This window comes from Mollisia scopiformis, assembly GCF_001500285.1.
Source record: "Mollisia scopiformis unplaced genomic scaffold LY89scaffold_17, whole genome shotgun sequence".
In the NCBI taxonomy this organism is placed as follows: domain Eukaryota; kingdom Fungi; phylum Ascomycota; class Leotiomycetes; order Helotiales; family Mollisiaceae; genus Mollisia; species Mollisia scopiformis.
In genome coordinates, this window is record NW_017263597.1 from 1,144,973 (window position 1) to 1,161,830 (window position 16,858).

General features: G+C 46.6%; 8 protein-coding genes across 8 annotated transcripts; 3 read left to right on the forward strand and 5 right to left on the reverse strand.

Annotated features, from left to right (window-relative positions):
- Positions 1 to 1,212: 1,212 nt before the first annotated feature.
- Positions 1,213 to 2,550, reverse strand: LY89DRAFT_736580 (uncharacterized protein; the record flags this gene model as incomplete). The annotated part of the gene is made up of 2 exons (XM_018220145.1): positions 1,213 to 2,242; positions 2,303 to 2,550. The coding sequence occupies 2 exons, from the start codon at positions 2,548 to 2,550 to the stop codon at positions 1,213 to 1,215; spliced, it is 1,278 nt and encodes a 425-aa protein (XP_018068904.1).
- Positions 2,551 to 4,554: 2,004 nt separating this feature from the next.
- Positions 4,555 to 4,909, forward strand: LY89DRAFT_736581 (uncharacterized protein; the record flags this gene model as incomplete). Its single annotated transcript, XM_018220146.1, has 2 exons — positions 4,555 to 4,745; positions 4,813 to 4,909. The coding sequence occupies 2 exons, from the start codon at positions 4,555 to 4,557 to the stop codon at positions 4,907 to 4,909; spliced, it is 288 nt and encodes a 95-aa protein (XP_018068905.1).
- Positions 4,910 to 5,312: 403 nt separating this feature from the next.
- Positions 5,313 to 6,050, forward strand: LY89DRAFT_563276 (uncharacterized protein; the record flags this gene model as incomplete). Its single annotated transcript, XM_018208493.1, has 1 exon — positions 5,313 to 6,050. A coding segment is annotated over one exon (738 nt), but the record flags the coding sequence as incomplete, so codon positions are not given.
- A 1,293-nt stretch (positions 6,051 to 7,343) lies between these two features.
- On the reverse strand, positions 7,344 to 7,934 carry LY89DRAFT_736583 (uncharacterized protein; the record flags this gene model as incomplete). Its single annotated transcript, XM_018220147.1, has 1 exon — positions 7,344 to 7,934. One exon carries the CDS (start codon positions 7,932 to 7,934, stop codon positions 7,344 to 7,346), a length of 591 nt encoding a protein of 196 aa, XP_018068907.1.
- An 823-nt stretch (positions 7,935 to 8,757) lies between these two features.
- LY89DRAFT_687002 (uncharacterized protein) lies at positions 8,758 to 9,557 on the forward strand. The gene has a single exon (XM_018215406.1). The coding sequence runs from the start codon at positions 8,798 to 8,800 to the stop codon at positions 9,425 to 9,427; it is 630 nt and encodes a 209-aa protein (XP_018068908.1). The 5' UTR covers positions 8,758 to 8,797; the 3' UTR covers positions 9,428 to 9,557.
- A 181-nt stretch (positions 9,558 to 9,738) lies between these two features.
- LY89DRAFT_650434 (cytochrome P450) lies at positions 9,739 to 11,953 on the reverse strand. The gene is made up of 5 exons (XM_018212105.1): positions 11,491 to 11,953; positions 10,895 to 11,442; positions 10,525 to 10,842; positions 10,357 to 10,467; positions 9,739 to 10,307 (listed from the first exon to the last, which is right to left on the reverse strand). The coding sequence occupies exons 1-5, from the start codon at positions 11,723 to 11,725 to the stop codon at positions 9,897 to 9,899; spliced, it is 1,623 nt and encodes a 540-aa protein (XP_018068909.1). The 5' UTR covers positions 11,726 to 11,953; the 3' UTR covers positions 9,739 to 9,896.
- A 331-nt stretch (positions 11,954 to 12,284) lies between these two features.
- LY89DRAFT_784480 (uncharacterized protein) lies at positions 12,285 to 13,900 on the reverse strand (the record flags this gene model as incomplete). Its single annotated transcript, XM_018222792.1, has 2 exons — positions 12,285 to 13,813; positions 13,868 to 13,900. 2 exons carry the CDS (start codon positions 13,898 to 13,900, stop codon positions 12,302 to 12,304), a joined length of 1,545 nt encoding a protein of 514 aa, XP_018068910.1. The 3' UTR covers positions 12,285 to 12,301.
- A 1,397-nt stretch (positions 13,901 to 15,297) lies between these two features.
- Positions 15,298 to 16,643, reverse strand: LY89DRAFT_143178 (SNARE domain-containing protein). Its single transcript, XM_018205326.1, has 3 exons — positions 16,301 to 16,643; positions 15,555 to 16,251; positions 15,298 to 15,499 (listed from the first exon to the last, which is right to left on the reverse strand). The coding sequence occupies exons 1-3, from the start codon at positions 16,536 to 16,538 to the stop codon at positions 15,475 to 15,477; spliced, it is 960 nt and encodes a 319-aa protein (XP_018068911.1). The 5' UTR covers positions 16,539 to 16,643; the 3' UTR covers positions 15,298 to 15,474.
- Between the last annotated feature and the right edge of the window lie 215 nt (positions 16,644 to 16,858).

Genomic DNA, 16,858 nt, shown 5'->3' on the forward strand with positions numbered 1-16,858 from the left:
GAGCCTCTGATTTCTCGCAGGTGAGGAAATGATCTCTGCTGCGTCAGTTTTGTTATTGGACGGAAGATTATTCAGATGCACATCGTCGATGGGACAAAATGCTACTCACGACGCGCCGTCATTTCATCATGCAAACGTTCACAAGATGAGCATGTCAAAGAGGTCTACTAAATATCCTGAAACCAAATTTCAACTTCTCTTGCCCCACCCTCATCACAAACAGAAGACAAGCAATATCTCGATCCGCATATCTACTTCGAGAAACTCAAGAACCCCTGAAGCATCTCGGACTTCCAAGTACCATCCACTAGGTGCGAAATCATCATACTACATCACAAAGTATGTAAGCGTAATGTCCCGTCGAAAGATGGACTGCGTCTGTGCACCAACAAACTCAACAGATGATCTACTGTCCCAATGGCTGCTCAATCTCACACCTAATTGCTAGATCTAGTTTCTGTAACAAGCACGAACCTAAAACGAGAGCACGCTAGAGGTTGGAAAGATTGGCGAAGGCTGGAAAATTCGAGACTTGGTTGTGGAGGAAATGTGGAAAGAGAAACCTAGCAGTCGGCAGAACATGATGTCGGACGTATAGTCAAATTCTGGCACCCAGAGACTGTGGTTGTGGGCCTTGGTTTTAAAGACGGATTTAGTCTCACGCCTGATATTATAGAGTCGAACAATGAACCATTTATATTGAGAAGATATGACTCTCACATCAATCGTGATTCAGATGTTGCTCCCGGAAATGTATAAACAGTTGAGCCCCTGGATTAAGCGAGGTTTGACATGCAGGGATCATCAAGAGTATCGTCCCAATGTTGGGATATTCTGCATTGGAAAGGGTGTATATGAAGATTGGAGCGGAAAATTAGATAGCTAGAGTCAACCTACGTATTGTAAAATCTTGTTCATTGTCTTCTACTTTATATTGGCCGGATGCTAAGTACTGTACTGTACTCGGCAGCATATTTTCCGCACTCAGCGCGTTCCCCGCAATCCGCGCATTTCGCGCATTCAGTATACTCAGTTCATACAGCTTAGTCGATGCCGTGCTCTTGTTTGTACACTCTGTACTCTATAATCGCGTTTAGGATTGAGGACATACTTTCAAGTGCGTAAAGCTTTCACAATCAACAGATGAAAATCGAATTCAGCACATCACAACCAGCCTGATTTTCTTGGACGAAAACAGCATTTCGTGGATTTCTACGAATTACAGATATTTACACCACCCACAACACACATTTCCCAATCCCACCTTGCGCCCGCAGCCAAGTCATCAACATTCAGTATCCCTACTTCAAGGTCTTCAAGTTGTTCCCAAACCCGATTCCTCCACCCTACCGGCCAGCTGACTGTGTCCCAGTACCTACTCCTTAAGTCCAACTGATTCGCTTTATCCACTTGCGCTGTAACCTTATCTCTCTGCCCTCCACTCAGTTTCCCAAATGACACTGTGCCAATAGCAGCCTTTATGGATGAGCTTGCGTAGTAAGAGTTGTTACTGTTATATGGAGTATTCGGGTCAGATAGCGAAGTGAGTGGAGCATCGAAGAATATGTTTCGGTATGATGAATTCGATATGACAAGGTCGAAAGGTGTGTTTCCTGTTCCCACGATAGTAATTGGTCGTTGAACAACACCTTGCGATGGGGTCCAGTATGTAAGCCAGTCTTGGACGCGAAGAGTGTCAAGTTGAGCGATGACAGTGTCCCATGTTGCGTGTCCGTCTGTTTTCATGTCCAACGCGAGGATAAGTGAAGTACTTGGTGAAGTTGAGAAGACGCCCGTTGGCGAACCGCTGACGGCGTCTTGCGTTCCCGTCGCATTTGTGACATTTGGCAGACTTGATGAAAGAGTATTTTGGTTGGAAAGAATGTCGTAGAGAGGATCGAGATACAGAGTCCTCAGTGTTCGTGATTGAGTCAAGGACTTCTGGTTATGTCCTACGAAGAGGTCAACCGTTCCATTTCCGTGGTTGCCAATCCAGATGTCTGCCTCTGTGCCAACACAACCGACAGCGAGACCTTCATAGAGGGGTATTCGATGCCAGTAGTCGTTATGTGAGTGACACGATACTGGCTTGACTCCTCTGCTAAAGTCTTCAACCCATGTTGGATATGCTGCGTGTGTAGAGTTAGGTGCGTGATATGTTTCTAAGATCTTTTGGAGACCATTGTTGAGATGAGGTATTCGAAGTCGATTCGCAACAGTGAGTATGAGGGCAAGCCATGTTCTGCAGAGTGTGTGAGCACAAGCAACGAAGCAAAATCGTAAGGATTGCAAGGTGACTTACACAATGGCAAGAGAAGTGAGAAGTAAAATTAATATAGCTGACTTGATCAGTTGTCTGATATGTATTCGTCGCTTTTCATTGAGAAAAGGTCCTTCGGAATGGGCTTGTCGTCTCCATTTTGGAATTCGAAAGGGAAGGTGTCGTGTTCGCGAGGGTGAGTGAGGGACTGATTCCTCGAGCGGCGTGAATGATGAAATGCTGGCACCACTACTCTCGGTGGAGGGAGGTGAATCGTCTCTGCGAGCCATAGTTATCTACATCAATGACATGGCAGATTGGAGACCGCGATATATACGCATGAGTAAGTGGAAACATTCATAGACTCTGCCCTGAGGTGTCACGTGCCATCTCCGGGTTTGAGTCGGAGGATTCTTTATGACAAGAAGCCAAGCATCGAAGAGAATTACAACTCAATCGAGGCTGAGTATCTTCAAGCCTTGCATACATTGATTCCCGTGAAGTGACATTTGACGAGGTGCGCCAAGGTAAAGGGCCCACGTAAATAGGCACCCGTTTTTTGTGCCAACATTGTTGGTCCGAGACGGTCGGCCGAAAGCTAAGCATTGCCATTTTGCACGTAAGTCAATTTTCGCTTGAGTATATTGCTATTGAAGTCGGTCACATAAGAGCCGACGATTGCGGCACTGAGGTGGCAGTACCACTGATCGACAGTTGGAATGAGTAAGCAATGGCAGTTAAAGTGCGATTTCTGGGTGTGACAGCGAAAGTGGGGCGCAATCCAGATCCTTCAAGGCACCCGTGGAAGAACCCTGCAAAGGTCGATAAGTTCAATACGAGTTCTGGGGAAAAGTTCACTTGAGGTCAGAATATTGCTGAGGAAGCATCCAGGAGTCTCTGCTAAACCCTGCATGTGATGTGCTGTAACCTTAATTTATCTTGATCATCGCTAATTTCTGACAAGAAGAACAACCGACGATTCAAACCCCTCTAACGTGAAATTGTTCACAATGGAATCACAAACAAAATTTATGAAGATGATTCAATGAACCTGAATAAAAACTTGATATCCAGAGAGTAATATGGAACGACGTCGAGTAGTGAAAGACCGCGAAGGACACTACCCTTCAAAGCGATAGATTCTTTCCTACTATCATGAACTGAACACCCCTAGCCGAATCCACAACACTTGATGTAATAGTTGAGACTAGTACATGGAGCTTGAAGATTACAAGATAGCTTAGCTCGTCGGAAATGCCTCGAATGCGAAGTGTTATACCTTCTAGACTCTCAATCCTCATCGTTGGCGTCGTCCGAGGACGAAGGCAGTCATGTATCTGCAACACTGGCTTGGTGGCGCACAAGAATTGCTTCAACAGATAGCTAAGCCTCCAAGAGGAGGGGTGGCTGCGCACTGTGCTCTTCCTTGGCATGAGATTGACCTTCAGGTGTCGATTACTTCGAAAGTCCCTGACCACTGAATTGTTGACGCATTTCTGCCATCGACACGCACGAAGAATTCAACTAAACAATATAATTCGCAAAGAGAGTGAAGAGCCAAAAACTCTCGGAGTTACTGGCTTCGATCGAATAAGGACCATGTGTCATCTCTTCTACAGAGGATTGATCATCAGGGTTGGAGGATTCGACGTGTAGAAACTCACTGAAGGTAGGAAGGAGCAGTATAGGTAAGTCGATTTACGTATGAAATTTGTGATCGGGATGCTTGGCGAGGCAGCTACTGACTCGGGAGAAACAAGTTGCACTATGAAGATGAAGTGGAGGAAGCAGTGGATGCCAAGTGCTAAGCGAGCCCCTGAAGCGTTCCTTGGAATTTTGGACCGCCGCGCCTCATTCAATCCGATTTTCAACCTTCTATCTCGGCTACTATTCTTCTGCTTGTTGAACCGAAATCTTCCATAACGCTGAGAATCTGTAAGTCGCTCATCTCAGAATATTTTCATAGTCATGCGAAAAGTGTAAGTTGTGGTCTTCTCATCGGCTGATATTTCGGCTCAGCCCGAACGCCCTGAACTGCGAATGACTTCATCTCACGCCACGGCCTGACCCGAACATGCCACTTGGAAAGTCCACGAACCACAACATCGTCAACACAACTTTTGAGTTGCCATTATGTGTATTATAAAGTCCCAAGGGATGCAGGAATCCGTTTCTCTGCACTCATGCGAACAGCCTGGACTCCACAGTACCAAGTACTCCCAAACAATCTTTCGGTAACGAGCAACACTGTCACGAGCGCTTTCCGCAGCAGATACTGAATTTAATCAATCATAATGGCATCCATTCCATCGGCAGTCGCTGGCAAGATTTTGCGAAACTTCGTGGTTATTTCCGGCTCAGCAGTTGGTGGGGTCTTTGCCGTGTATGAGATCTTCAATATTGCGATAAGGAAACAAATGGCGGAGAACGAGAGGGGACATCTGAAAATTTATAATACTATTGTTCACCCAGAGCAAGATCGATTGTATGTTGCGCTTTTCTCTACTTCTCTAAGTTTTGCAGAAGAGCACTGTCTGACTTTGGCTTTGCAGAGACACAATCTTCGATCGGACAAAGTTGCTCAATCAAGCGAAAGAGAAGAAGCCTTGGAATAGGACACTTGCAGAGAAGGAGCGGGTGAGGACATAAGCGACTTTAGAAGTGAATAGATATGCGGCCTGTATGGAGAATGAAGAAACGAAAGATCAGAGCAGTGTTGGTGAATACCTTGGATGGCATTTGGCGTTTGTACCTACTGGTGGGTCTGCGGTTATCAGGACTGTTTGGGAAAATTGCAATACTCCTTCAAACATTCACTCAAACCTATAGGTTTCTCGAATTCTACGTCCCACTCATCCCTACCCCCTTTCACAATTTCGCATTCTTTTTGCATATCGAAGGGCTCTGCCTTGACCCAAGTGAGGTGCGGTTATCAAAATTGTGGGTTCGGTAGATAAACTCACCCTCAGATTTCGATGACGCTTCCAAGCGAGCGAAGCAATTTCCAAATGTCTTTTCGACACAATGAAAATAATTCCACGAACTAGTGAGAATGTCTAGGAGCACTCTCCAGAGCGCCTATAAAGCATTACTCAAACATCAACGCCTTCTCCAGAACCCCTGCCAAGCAGCTCTCGTCACGCATCTCGCCAACCTGCAAGCTGATCTCGCCCTGCGGAATCACAACCAAGGGTCACCAAAAGGGGTATACATATACGGCGATGTCGGAATTGGAAAGTCACGCATTGCAGACCTCTTTGCTGCTACTCTCCCTCCATCAATTTCGTCACGACGAATACACTTCCACGAATTCATGATGGACATTCACATGCGCTTGCATCATGCCCATCCCCAAGCATTCTATGCAGGCGATCCATTGATTCAGATCGGACGTGATATACGGAATGAGAGTCGAGTGTTATGCTTTGATGAGTTTCAAGTCACGGATATCGCGGACGCTATGATCCTGAGGAGGGTGTTTGGCGCAATTTGGGAGAGTGGTGGGGTGATGGTGAGCACGAGTAATCGTCCACCCGAGAAGCTATATGAGAACGGATTGAATCGGAGTTTGTTTTTACCGTTTGTCGATGAATTGCGAAGAAGGTGTGAGGTCTGGAAGATGGAAGGGAAAGAAGACTATCGAATGAGTAGCGGTGGAGAGAGACGAGTGAATGTCTTCTTTACTGAGGCACATGACTTTGAGAGAGACTTCAGAGGGGCCGTCGGTGGTCTAGAGTTAGAAGCAATGGAGTTTCCTGTCCAAATGGGCCGGAAGCTAAGAATCGCTGCTGCAAAGATTTGGGACGGAGAGCTTATCGTGAGGAGCACCTTTGAGGATCTATGTCAGAATTTTCTGGGCTCTGCAGACTATCTTATGTTGTGTCGGGTCACGAAAACGGTATATCTGACAGGGGTTCGCCAGTTCAGAGCCCATGAACTAGACTTCGTTCGAAGATTTATCACGCTGGTAGATCTGGCATATGAGTCGAAGACTCGAATTATTTGCTTGTCGAGTGTGCCACTCTTTGAGATATTCTCGGAGATAGTGCCGAAGAAAATCCGTGTTGGAGGACAGCTACAGGAGGATCTAGCTCGACAGATGACTGTTAAAAGGGAAGGAGGAAGTAGTTCGAGTATGATGAGTACGTTTATTGGCGAGATGGAGTGGTCTGCTACGGGTCTTGCTGAAGCTTCGCTGGCAAGTGGAGGGGCTGGGGAAACCGATGTTGGATTTGCAGTAGGGAGAGCAATCTCAAGATTGTACGAGATGGGGTCGGAAGACTACGCAAATTCACCTTGACTTAGGCAAGGTATTGTAGCTAGTACGTATGCAGAAAATCTTTCTAGTTCTGATACAAAGATATCTCAGCTTAACATTCACGCGATCGTCTTTGATAAACTTGAACACATCCACCAGGTACGAGGAATATGAGCTCATTTGTTTGTTGAATCTAACAAACAACGGTTCAACAGTCCTTCAGCACATCAGCATCTATCAAATTACGATCTCGAAGTCGAAGATGTGCGTCACAGAACGAACGATCTATGCTTGCGGTTGTCGGGAAGAAGGAAGGATCATCATGTGGTGCTTGGCGAATCTCGAGACGAAGCTGAAGCCATGTCTCTTTCGGAAAAAATACATCGATGCGAAGGGAAGCGCGAGGTGTGTTACGTGCACGAGACTATGTGGAAAAGACTCGAAGAAGTAGAAGCTTGTGGGACGACCAAGGCGTGGAACACTGAAAGCATTGGACTTGGCATCTGACGACAGATCTTATCTCGCTCTTTCAATACGACGATCCTTTTCGTTACACGATGACTCTTTACTTCTTGCATCATCATATCACATGTGAATCATTGCTCCATTGATTTCATAACAAGGACATCCACATAATCATTCATGGACAAGCACAGGTTCGATTGCGAAAGGTGAGGCTCTCTATTTTGAATAACGGGTTTCATTAACATCAAAAAAAAACCTGTAGCACATACATCCCGTAACCTGACGGTGATCCTCTAGTGATAGGACATTGAATTGCCTTACGCTTCCTCAACCTTATCGACAACAGGAGTACAGTAAGTTTCACCTTCGAGTAGGAGAGGTGCAGTCAAATTGGCCCACAAGAGTATAGATAAATCCGTCTGTTTCTTCTTGTGAGGGTGGACCCACCGAGATCTGGCTGTTATAACGATTGTCTGGGTCCGGCTGCAGCGTGGTTTGACTGTTGTAATCGAAAGTAGCTTGACCGGAATTTGGCCAATCCCTGGGGATATGGACGACAAGAAAGTCCTCGAGTTCAGAAGAGAAGCCCCATCCGCCGGGGGCGGCGAGATCGTCTCTGGTAACCGTGTTGCCATTATTTCCGATCTGGTTGCACTTGTTGTCGAACATCCACATCTGGACATAGTCTGAATGTGAGTATTGCGTAAATACGTCGACCATGGTAGCTATGCAAACGTTGGGCTCTGGATAAACCTCGCAGATATAAGTTTTGTACTTTGATTCTCCAGCGATTGTATAAACGAAGTCATATATTGTGACATCATTTGTTCTTGGGGAGATATGGTTGGTGGTATTGGCGCGCTGTGTACCAGATAGAGGGATGGCGGTGCATGTAACTGCAGCTAAGAAGCCTGTAAGTACAAGTAACATATTCGAGAGGTGATGCTTCATGTTGGCTTTGATGGTGGGCCTCGAGGATTGGAAGAGACCTTATGATTATTGTTACCGTGCTTTTCTTGAGTTAGGGAAAGTTGTTTGTGTTCTCTGAGTATGAAGTGGAGGTCGGTTCGTAGTTGAGAAAGTTTAATAGAGCCTGTTTCTTATATAGTTTTTCGGAATACTGGAGCATGGTGATTGTCTAAAGCTGCCATTCACACTAGAATCTGCTGGTTTGAAGTTATTATTTCTTAGGTATCATTATGTCTTCAATTACAGAATTACTTTATTCACGTGGTTCTGTGAATGTAGTTCAAGTTGGTTATCATAAAAACGGCACAAAGCGAGCTCAGGAATACTCTCTCGCGAACCTGTCATGAAAAGAACGGATGCAAAGAGACAAGTTGCATCGAGAATGCTCATCAATGCCACGTCGCATTGTTTTCGAAGCGAACCTTTCGGAAACGTTGCAGAGTCTTCGACTAAGTTGCAGCCATTTTAACGTTGTTTTGAATTCATCCAGATTGACGGAGGTAGCACAACATACTCATAAACGTTCTTCCTCTTCCGAAACTTCTATTGTTGGAACCGAAGATCCGATATCCAATATAGAACAGCGAAATTTCCGCCGCAGTAGGCATAGTGCTACACCTCATTGTGCGCAACTAATATAACCTCTTAATCTTACAAATGATGGAAGCATTCCACTATAAGTCTCTTGACCCGAATCTCGATTATCTCGGATTATGGAGGACTTCCTTCCGAGTGCCGGAGTCGCATGAAATATACTGCTTCCATTGAAAGACTTTAAATGTTTCAAGATATTTAAAGATAGGTCAACATCTTCATTATCTCGTCACTGACCTGGAAGCGCCAACATGCTCACTCAGGCAGCTTTACGGACTTTGGCTTTCATCTGCATTTTCCCATTCTTGACTCACGCAGGACTAATCTCAAGAGACTTCACCAATCCATCAACTTCTCTCATGAAACGAAACTACGGCCCAAGCTACAACCCGTGGCAATGGCCCCGAACTCTTACTGTAGCCAGCGACCCCCAACAACGCGGCAGCTGCAGCGAATTTCCCGAAATCCAAGTAGGAGAAACCCATTCCTGGACCGCACCAAACAACACCATCGAAGTATTCTGCTGGCAAAACCACACTACCTGGACCGGCACGGACTTCCTCCGTTTAGTGGAAGATTGTTATATCAATTCCGAGTACCTGGGACCGGGAAAATGGGAGAAAGATTACAATGGGTCATTGCCGAAGAACTTTAAGGAGTTGTTGCCGTGGTGTGGACCCATTAGGCCGTATGAGATCTTCGATGGGAATATTTCGCATGAGACGGACTATATGGATTGGGATGGGGAGAGGAAGGCGGGGCAGAAATGTTTTCTTAGTCCGGATACGGAGGACGATTTTGTGATGAAGGAGTGGGAGTGGACGGTTACGCATTGCTGGGTTGAAGGGACGGAGGTGGAGGGGAATAAGTATGCTGACTGATGGAAGTGACGAGTTGCAGAGCTGAGCTGACGCGATGTAGTAAGTGGTATCAGAATCTGGAGACGAATAGGAGTCCAGCAAAATGTTATGTTCCGGCTGCTTGGTTGGGTGATAAAGTGAGAGGTAAGAGATAGTTGGAATCCTCATGTCAGCTTGGATGTTCTGACCTTTGAGATAGGGATGGAGGGAGCTGGGGGACCTTGTCCGTGGTGGGAGTGGCCATAGCTGAAGTGGTAGGTTTAAATGTATGATGATAATAAGATCACGGTGGTGAAAAGGAAACAAAGACAGGACTAGGAGAAAGTGACGATGTGATATTGAAGTGTATTTGTTTTACAAAGTATTGACTAGAGTAAAAGGAAGTCAAGATCAATCTAATTTTCCCCATGGGTATGCAATCTTTGAACTAACTGCATGCGGTATTCACTACATCCGCCCTGCGCTTCATATCGCCATTCTTCTCATAATATTACTCAACCACAAGCCTCATGTTTCCCCTCCCATCCTCAGGCAAAGGGAAGCCCGAATCTTTCTTCATATCCGTATCCCTCCTATCAGTCTGATACAACTTCATCCCGCCAACTCCCAGAACCTTCCCTTCATCATTCCTCTCAATTCTTAAGAATGTTCTTGCTAACTGAGCGATGCCCATATACATTTCCATATAAGCGAGTTGGTACCCAAGACAGTTGCGCGTTCCCTTTGAGAAAGGCATCAAGTACTTTGAATTAGCTTGAGGGATGCCTTTCGGGCGCGAAGGTAGATGATATGGTGTATCGGGTGCGGGCGATGGAATCCAGCGTTCGGGGATGAATGACCATGGCTCGGGGTAGATATCAGGTGAATGGTGGATTAGGGGGTAGTGCATGCTGACAGCAGTCTGAAATGATGAGTAATTTTAGGCTTAGAAGAATTACGAGACAACTCACGTCTGGTGGGATAGTCCATTCCCCAATTTGAAGAGTTTCAGTTGGTGCGGATCGTGTAAGACGGTAGGATACTCCCGAGACAAGGCGGAGGGTTTCCTGAACAACGCCATGCTGTCCAACCAGGTTCGTTAGAATATCTTGAACAGGGAGTGAGGAGGAATCATGTACCAGATAGGATAAGCGCTCCAAATCAGTTGCACTGATTGGTTTGTTGATATCAGGCATTGCGAATTCGAGCTCTTCTAGCAGAACCGCAAGCCTCTCCTGATCAAGCAAAAGATACACGAATACCGAAGCTAGAGCGGCCGCTGTCGTTGCGGTCCCCGCTGTCAGAAGCAGTTGGGCTTCCTGCCACAGTCGGTTCACAGTCTTGTCACTTTCTGGCAAGGATTGATTGTCCAAAAGCTCGTGGAAAACTGTGCGGTGCTTTAAATTGGTGAAATCGTCTCGAGTAGCGATCGTGTCTTGAATCTTCTTGATGCAATGCTAATATCTCATTAGCAACGACGTACGAATCTTAAAGAGGAAAGTAGCTCACTCGTTTCATGACATTGAATTGTGCCATCCCACTCCCAATCAAAGTCTCCATAACTACATCCGGCAACATATCTAGTACCTTCGGCAACGATTGCACATGAGTCATGACATGGGTGTTCTCAATTAACCCATCAGTAGCCTCCATAACAACGGCATTGAAGCCAGGCGCCTCGATGTAGTTCTCTGGAAGTCCAAAGCAATACTCGGCAATAATATCGCTAGTCAAAGCACCAAACGCTGAGCGGAGCTGAATTGGTTCGCCCGTCTTCTGGTAACGACGAAAGACTGAAATGAGACTCGAGATCTTTTCTTGGATCAGGGGCTCGAGTTGGCGGAGAGAGTTAGTTGAGAAGAATGGAGCGAGAGCATTTCGTCGAAGGCGATGCGCTTCATGGAGGATAGTTCCGAATGAAGAGTCGGGGGTATTGAATGCGTGAGACCAAGTAGGTGGCTTGTCACGTTTCGCTGGGAAGCTGGCGAACAAGACGTCGTAAAAATCGGGGTCTAGTACGTGAAGTTCATGTGGATTGATTCTGATAATGGGACTATCTATGTTCGAGTCAATAAGTTGATTGGGGACTCGAGAATACAACTTACTGTATTCTTTGTGCAAGTCTCTTATCTTGTACATATATTGACCCTTGGCTGAGACCACATCGTACCAGAACACATACCAATATGTAATCGCTGCAAGCTTGGGACCTGGAAACTTTGAATACTTGCTGAAATAAAGACGATGAATGGCAACGCCCACGCAGTAAAGGAAATACCCCAGAACAGACGCAAGAACGATTCGGCTTGCCGACCATTCATCAAACTGGAGAATCAACATGGTTACTTCTTCCCTTTCCTGTTTCCTCTCCGAAAAAAAGACTGAATCTTTGAACTAATGTGTTGTAGAATCAGAGGAGGATTCCAGAGACTTTGCATTTCTAATGCTGAGATGCGTTATCTCCAATGTGGGCAATGAGCAAATGCCGTTTGCATATGATTTATTAATAGCGGGGTAAGTTGCATGATGTTGGACATATGAACGAAATACTCATCGCTCTTGGAAGGGGTGTTAGTGGTTGACCCATCTTCCTCTTCTGATTAGTTGCAGCTGAGATGCGCGGGCAATGCAAGCCGCCGGCTACAACCGTGCTGACACACTCATCTCTCAGCATTATCTTGTCTGGGATTAGTGCAACTTTTTCTGTTACCCAACATCGGTTAGGTGGGGCCGACACCATGGATACTTGTCAGTATTGGAGCCTCGGCTACGGAAATACAATAGTGAGACGGACATCATCATTCTGTGGGACTTGCAATTCGGGACTTTACTTCCTTTCTTATGATTCAATGGAGAAATTTGTGCCTAGAAACATGAGCGCCAGTTTGACTACCTGTACCACGAACTCTCGCCACTCTACTCGCTGTCCTCACTATCCTTACTATTCTCGCTATCCTCGCTGTCCTCGCTATCATCGCTATCCTCACTGTCCTCACTGTCCTCACTATTCTCACTATCCTCGCTATCATCGCTATCATCGCTATCCTCGCTTTCCTCGCTGTCCTCGCTGTCCTCGCTGTCCTCAGAGCTGTCTGTAGATTCCGACGGCAACATGCTCTGCTCCATGTCTAGGCTGGGATAGTTCTCTCTGCCTCCCCACTTGTCGATAATCCCTTCAACTAGGCCCACCAGGGAGCTTTGATCTGGGCGATGGGTACTCCAGACATTCTCTGAATCCTTCCACGGTCCTCTTGCCCAAAGTATCAAATGGGAGGATGAGCCATCCCTAGTATATGAACAGTTGGAGGGATTGATGTACTCGACTTTCTCGCAGTTCTGAAGATGGCCGAAGACATCGGCCCACGTGCCCGACGTGAGTTCAATACTTTCAAACCAGAGTCTGGCTATAGTCGAGGGCGGAAGTAGCTCAATGAGCTTGGAAGCGCTAATGGTCATACGATGAAGCGAAAGACACCGAAGTCGTGAAGTGTTCAATGACAAGAGATCGTCGTCCAGTTTGTGAGTACATTTCAGTCCCAATATCTCTAAATTTGTGCAGCGAGATACAACTTCAAACATGGCCGCGGCATAATCCTTGTTCGGATATTGTTGTTGAAGATTTGATGAAGGCATGTCATCATCCTCATCGCTGAATCGGCTTGGCTCTCCGGTGACCGGCAGCGAGCCTCCCGGTCCCGTTTCATCCGCTACTAAGAGGAATAGGGATTTCAGTTGCTCGAATAATGGTAAAGACTTTCCCAACATTGAGAAGTCATGCGTGCATGGAAGAGACAACCACAGCTCTGTCAAGTGGGGATATGTCATTGCACTGAAAGCTAAGGATATTTGTCCCATCAAAGCTGAAACTGCGAGTATGTCCACGTCTTCGGCGTAAGGCTCCGCAGGAATGTCCACGTCGTCGTCACTGTCGTAGAATACGGGCTCCATGTGGCTGGTCCACGTCCCTGTTGAGATACTCAAGGACCTCAAGTCAGGAATCGAGGACAATACGTTTGAAAGCTGGTAGATGAGCTCCCTCGATTCTGCATGAGCTGGGGATCGAGGATTCGTCGGCGGGTAATCAAGCAACCTCAAACCGGTATGGCGAAAATCAATGTCGAGATACTTGATCTTATTTGGGAGAGGACTCGCAGGAGACAGGATTGAGTTCTGGATTGACGCGTTCAGTTGGCCCCTTAGACAAGCAGCGCCGAGCCACCACCTCGCGCTGGTAGAGCGAAACAGTACCACTGTGGCAGCAGCATTGAAAGCCTTCGAAACCAGGCGGAGGTTGCGCAGGTTCTTCACGTCGGGTCTCGGCTTCTTGTTAAACCACTGTTGGATGAGTTTATAATAACTTGTTCGTGTTGGTGGGTATGCTGAGCGGGGAGGGTCGTATGGTACTGCTGTCTCAAATATGGACGCGATCTGTATCCTAATGTTAGAAGTTTGAAGTTGAAGGCGAGCTGAAGTGACACTTACCTCAAGATAGAGTTCTGGTGGCAGCTTGTTCATGATGCCGGTAAGAGAGACAATGGGTTGATTCGAGGGAGGTTCGAGTGCAATTGCTATTGCTGCGCGAATCTTGTACGAGGGTTTTGGAGGTTGAGATTGGTTCCAAGTCGAAATGTTTTGGAAGTTGAAGTTGTTTGGAAGTTGATATTTGTTGGAAGTTGAAGAACTGGTTTGCTCTTGCTGGATTGTTTTTAGTGGAGCTGCTCCAAGTGCGCACAGTCACATGATCCGAGAGTAAAGGTGAATCTTTAATTGGCTTGGGAGAATACAAAGTCTACATGATCTTTGAAGCCCAATGTCACCTCAACTTTTAAGTCTGGTCTTAGTCACGCGTCGTCTCAGATTCCTGCCTCAGGTCCGGTCGAAGTGTGCTGGGCTCCTTCTACCTTGAACATCCACCAGGCCATTGCACGCAATCTCCTTTCCTCTGGAGTATCGAACGTCAGGCCCTGCATCTTCGTCCCGCAATCGCTTCAAATGAATCACTGGGGGTTAGGGAGCAGGGGAGACAGGCCAAGGAGGTCGCAGAAGCGGGTTGGTTGGGACAAGCCAGGCGGCTTGTATAGCACCGTAGAAGGCTGCGAAGCGAGAAGTGTAGGTGACAAGCCCTTGGCGACGCTATTCCTCGTTGTCAATTTCGAGCACCGTGACTGAAGATGTTAGAAAGTCCGACAACAAAGTTTAATACTTTGCAAGGAAAATGTCTGTAATTGAAATTCGACGTGGAAATGTGAGATTCTATCAGCATTTGAGACAATCTCGACATCAACAGTTCTGAACCGGACATAGACATTGACCAACTTTTATAGGAGCAGGATGAGCATAGGACGATCGTGATGCCCCAAGCCTTGCAGACGTGCTCCGAAGTAAAATCTCCGAGTTCTTTAAAGCATTATCCATGTACTGGGCAAGAACGGATCCAGACATAATCATCACCAGAGAAAAACTAGGCTCAACAAGCAAAACGGAGGAAAGCTTCATACCGTCGCACTATTGAGTATTCAATGACACAAGGCCATAGGCAAGAAGATATCAAATCCAAAATTTGCAATATCTAGGTAACATCAAGTCTTGGGATCGGATACCGCAAGTCAAGGGCTGCATCACGTCTGGTAGTCCTGCAATTACCAACGTCTGTCTTGAATCAACGGCCAATCGATCTATGTTCCAACGCTCACTCGAGCTGATTCTGAATTCTATTTCTGGAAGCAGATCCGCCATTTCTTCTGATATTTGGTTCTATAGAGACACCCGCTTGGAGCTATGCGAAGACGGCATCTAACAGCAGAGGTGAAGTGCAGACCGCGGGGAAAATGTATTCTAGCTCAGGTTGGATTTGATACTCGGCTGTTTTGTCCAATGACTTGCTTTTGCCGCGCATGAACTTACAAAGTGAAGCAATACTCCGAATCAACTACAAAGTAGGGACGAAAGTGATGCTGGAAGCGTGGAACCTTCAGACTTGCTCGAGACTCAAGAGCCACTGTATTAAATGGTATATGCAGCGCGCACTTTCTACAATAGTTATACAAGAACACAGAAGCCGCCAGTACATCGCGGCTGTAGAATCAGCTCTATCCTGCAACCAGAACCCAGAGTCTATCGTATGTTAGCCAAAACTTCGCAAGGTTATAGAGAGGGAATAAATGCTCACAAAAAGAAAATCATGAGAACACCAAACATCTTAGCAACGAGCCAGCGGTTGCCAGACACTCTCGACCAGTACTTCAGCAGTTCCCTCTGGGCGCCTTGTACGTTGTCCACCACGTCTTCGGTATTGGCGTCTATTCTTTGGATCATCTCGCTCTGCTCTGAAACCATGGACGCCAATTGCCCAAAAATGCCGCCCAATTCACTGATCGTTCTTTCTATGGCTTCAATTGCTTCGCCTCTCTGTTGAATGTATGTATTTTGGGGCTGTGCCTCCTCCATCATTAAGAGTTGCTGATCTCCGACGGGATTTAACGATAAGGAATCTTGACCAGGTCCAGGTGAGCCCCGGTTTGGTGTGCTGTACAATGGTGATGCGGATTGTGATATTTGGGGGGCAACGTGTGCGGACACGGACGATACGAAGTTCTCTGTTCTCGCTCTGGATGCTTGAATGTTCTTCGTTCTGACTTCTAGGACATCTTTGAAATTCGCCGATACATCGGTAAGTTTTCCTTGCAGAAGGAAAACCACATTCTTGTTGTGCTCTCCTTCTTGGTCGGCTTTTGGGTGCTGCGCTCGGGAAAGCGCTTGTAGCTGGCCAATCTGTCCATTCAACGCGGAAAGATCTTGTTTGATGATGGATGTCAATTCGTTGATCTCAACAGGCCGGTCATCGAATAAAGTTTTCCTCTTCGCCACTATTCATAGTCAGTATTTGATGCCTCTGCATTCATGCGGAGATCCTACATTGTGCCAGCTTTTCTAGTTTTCCCATTGTAGCTGAGATCCCTCTTCCAATATCTGCTGCCCTTCTGGCGAAGTCTGATCTTTTTGGCTTCGCATCTCCATTTGCGGCCGCTTTCTGGGAGTCGCTGAGCAGCGATTGCCTTTGTGCGCCAACCTTTGAGGATGCTTGTCGTTTTTGTACTTGGACGAGAACCGATCGAAACTCATTCGTGCGGTCCTGGATCGAAGAGACCGCCATCGTGATGGACTGCGCAAGACTGAGCGTATCGAAGTCGCGGCGACGTTACGGTCGTGCTGATGTCGTTGGGAGCGTGGGGCGCAGGTGGTTCGTACTCCTTGTTCGCCTTCTGGTCCACCTTCCGGAGGCTCGGATCGCGAAGTCGAATTATTATTACAGGTGGCTGAGGACAAAGAAATGGCGAGGGAGTGAGTGTGGATACAATCTCTTATTAGGAAGTGTAATCGTCGACGCGAATAGAAAGGAAGTGAAAGCTGAGTGAAGATAGAGGTTCAGTCGAAGTCGAAATGCGAATCGTTTTGATGTTAGGACAGCTGGTG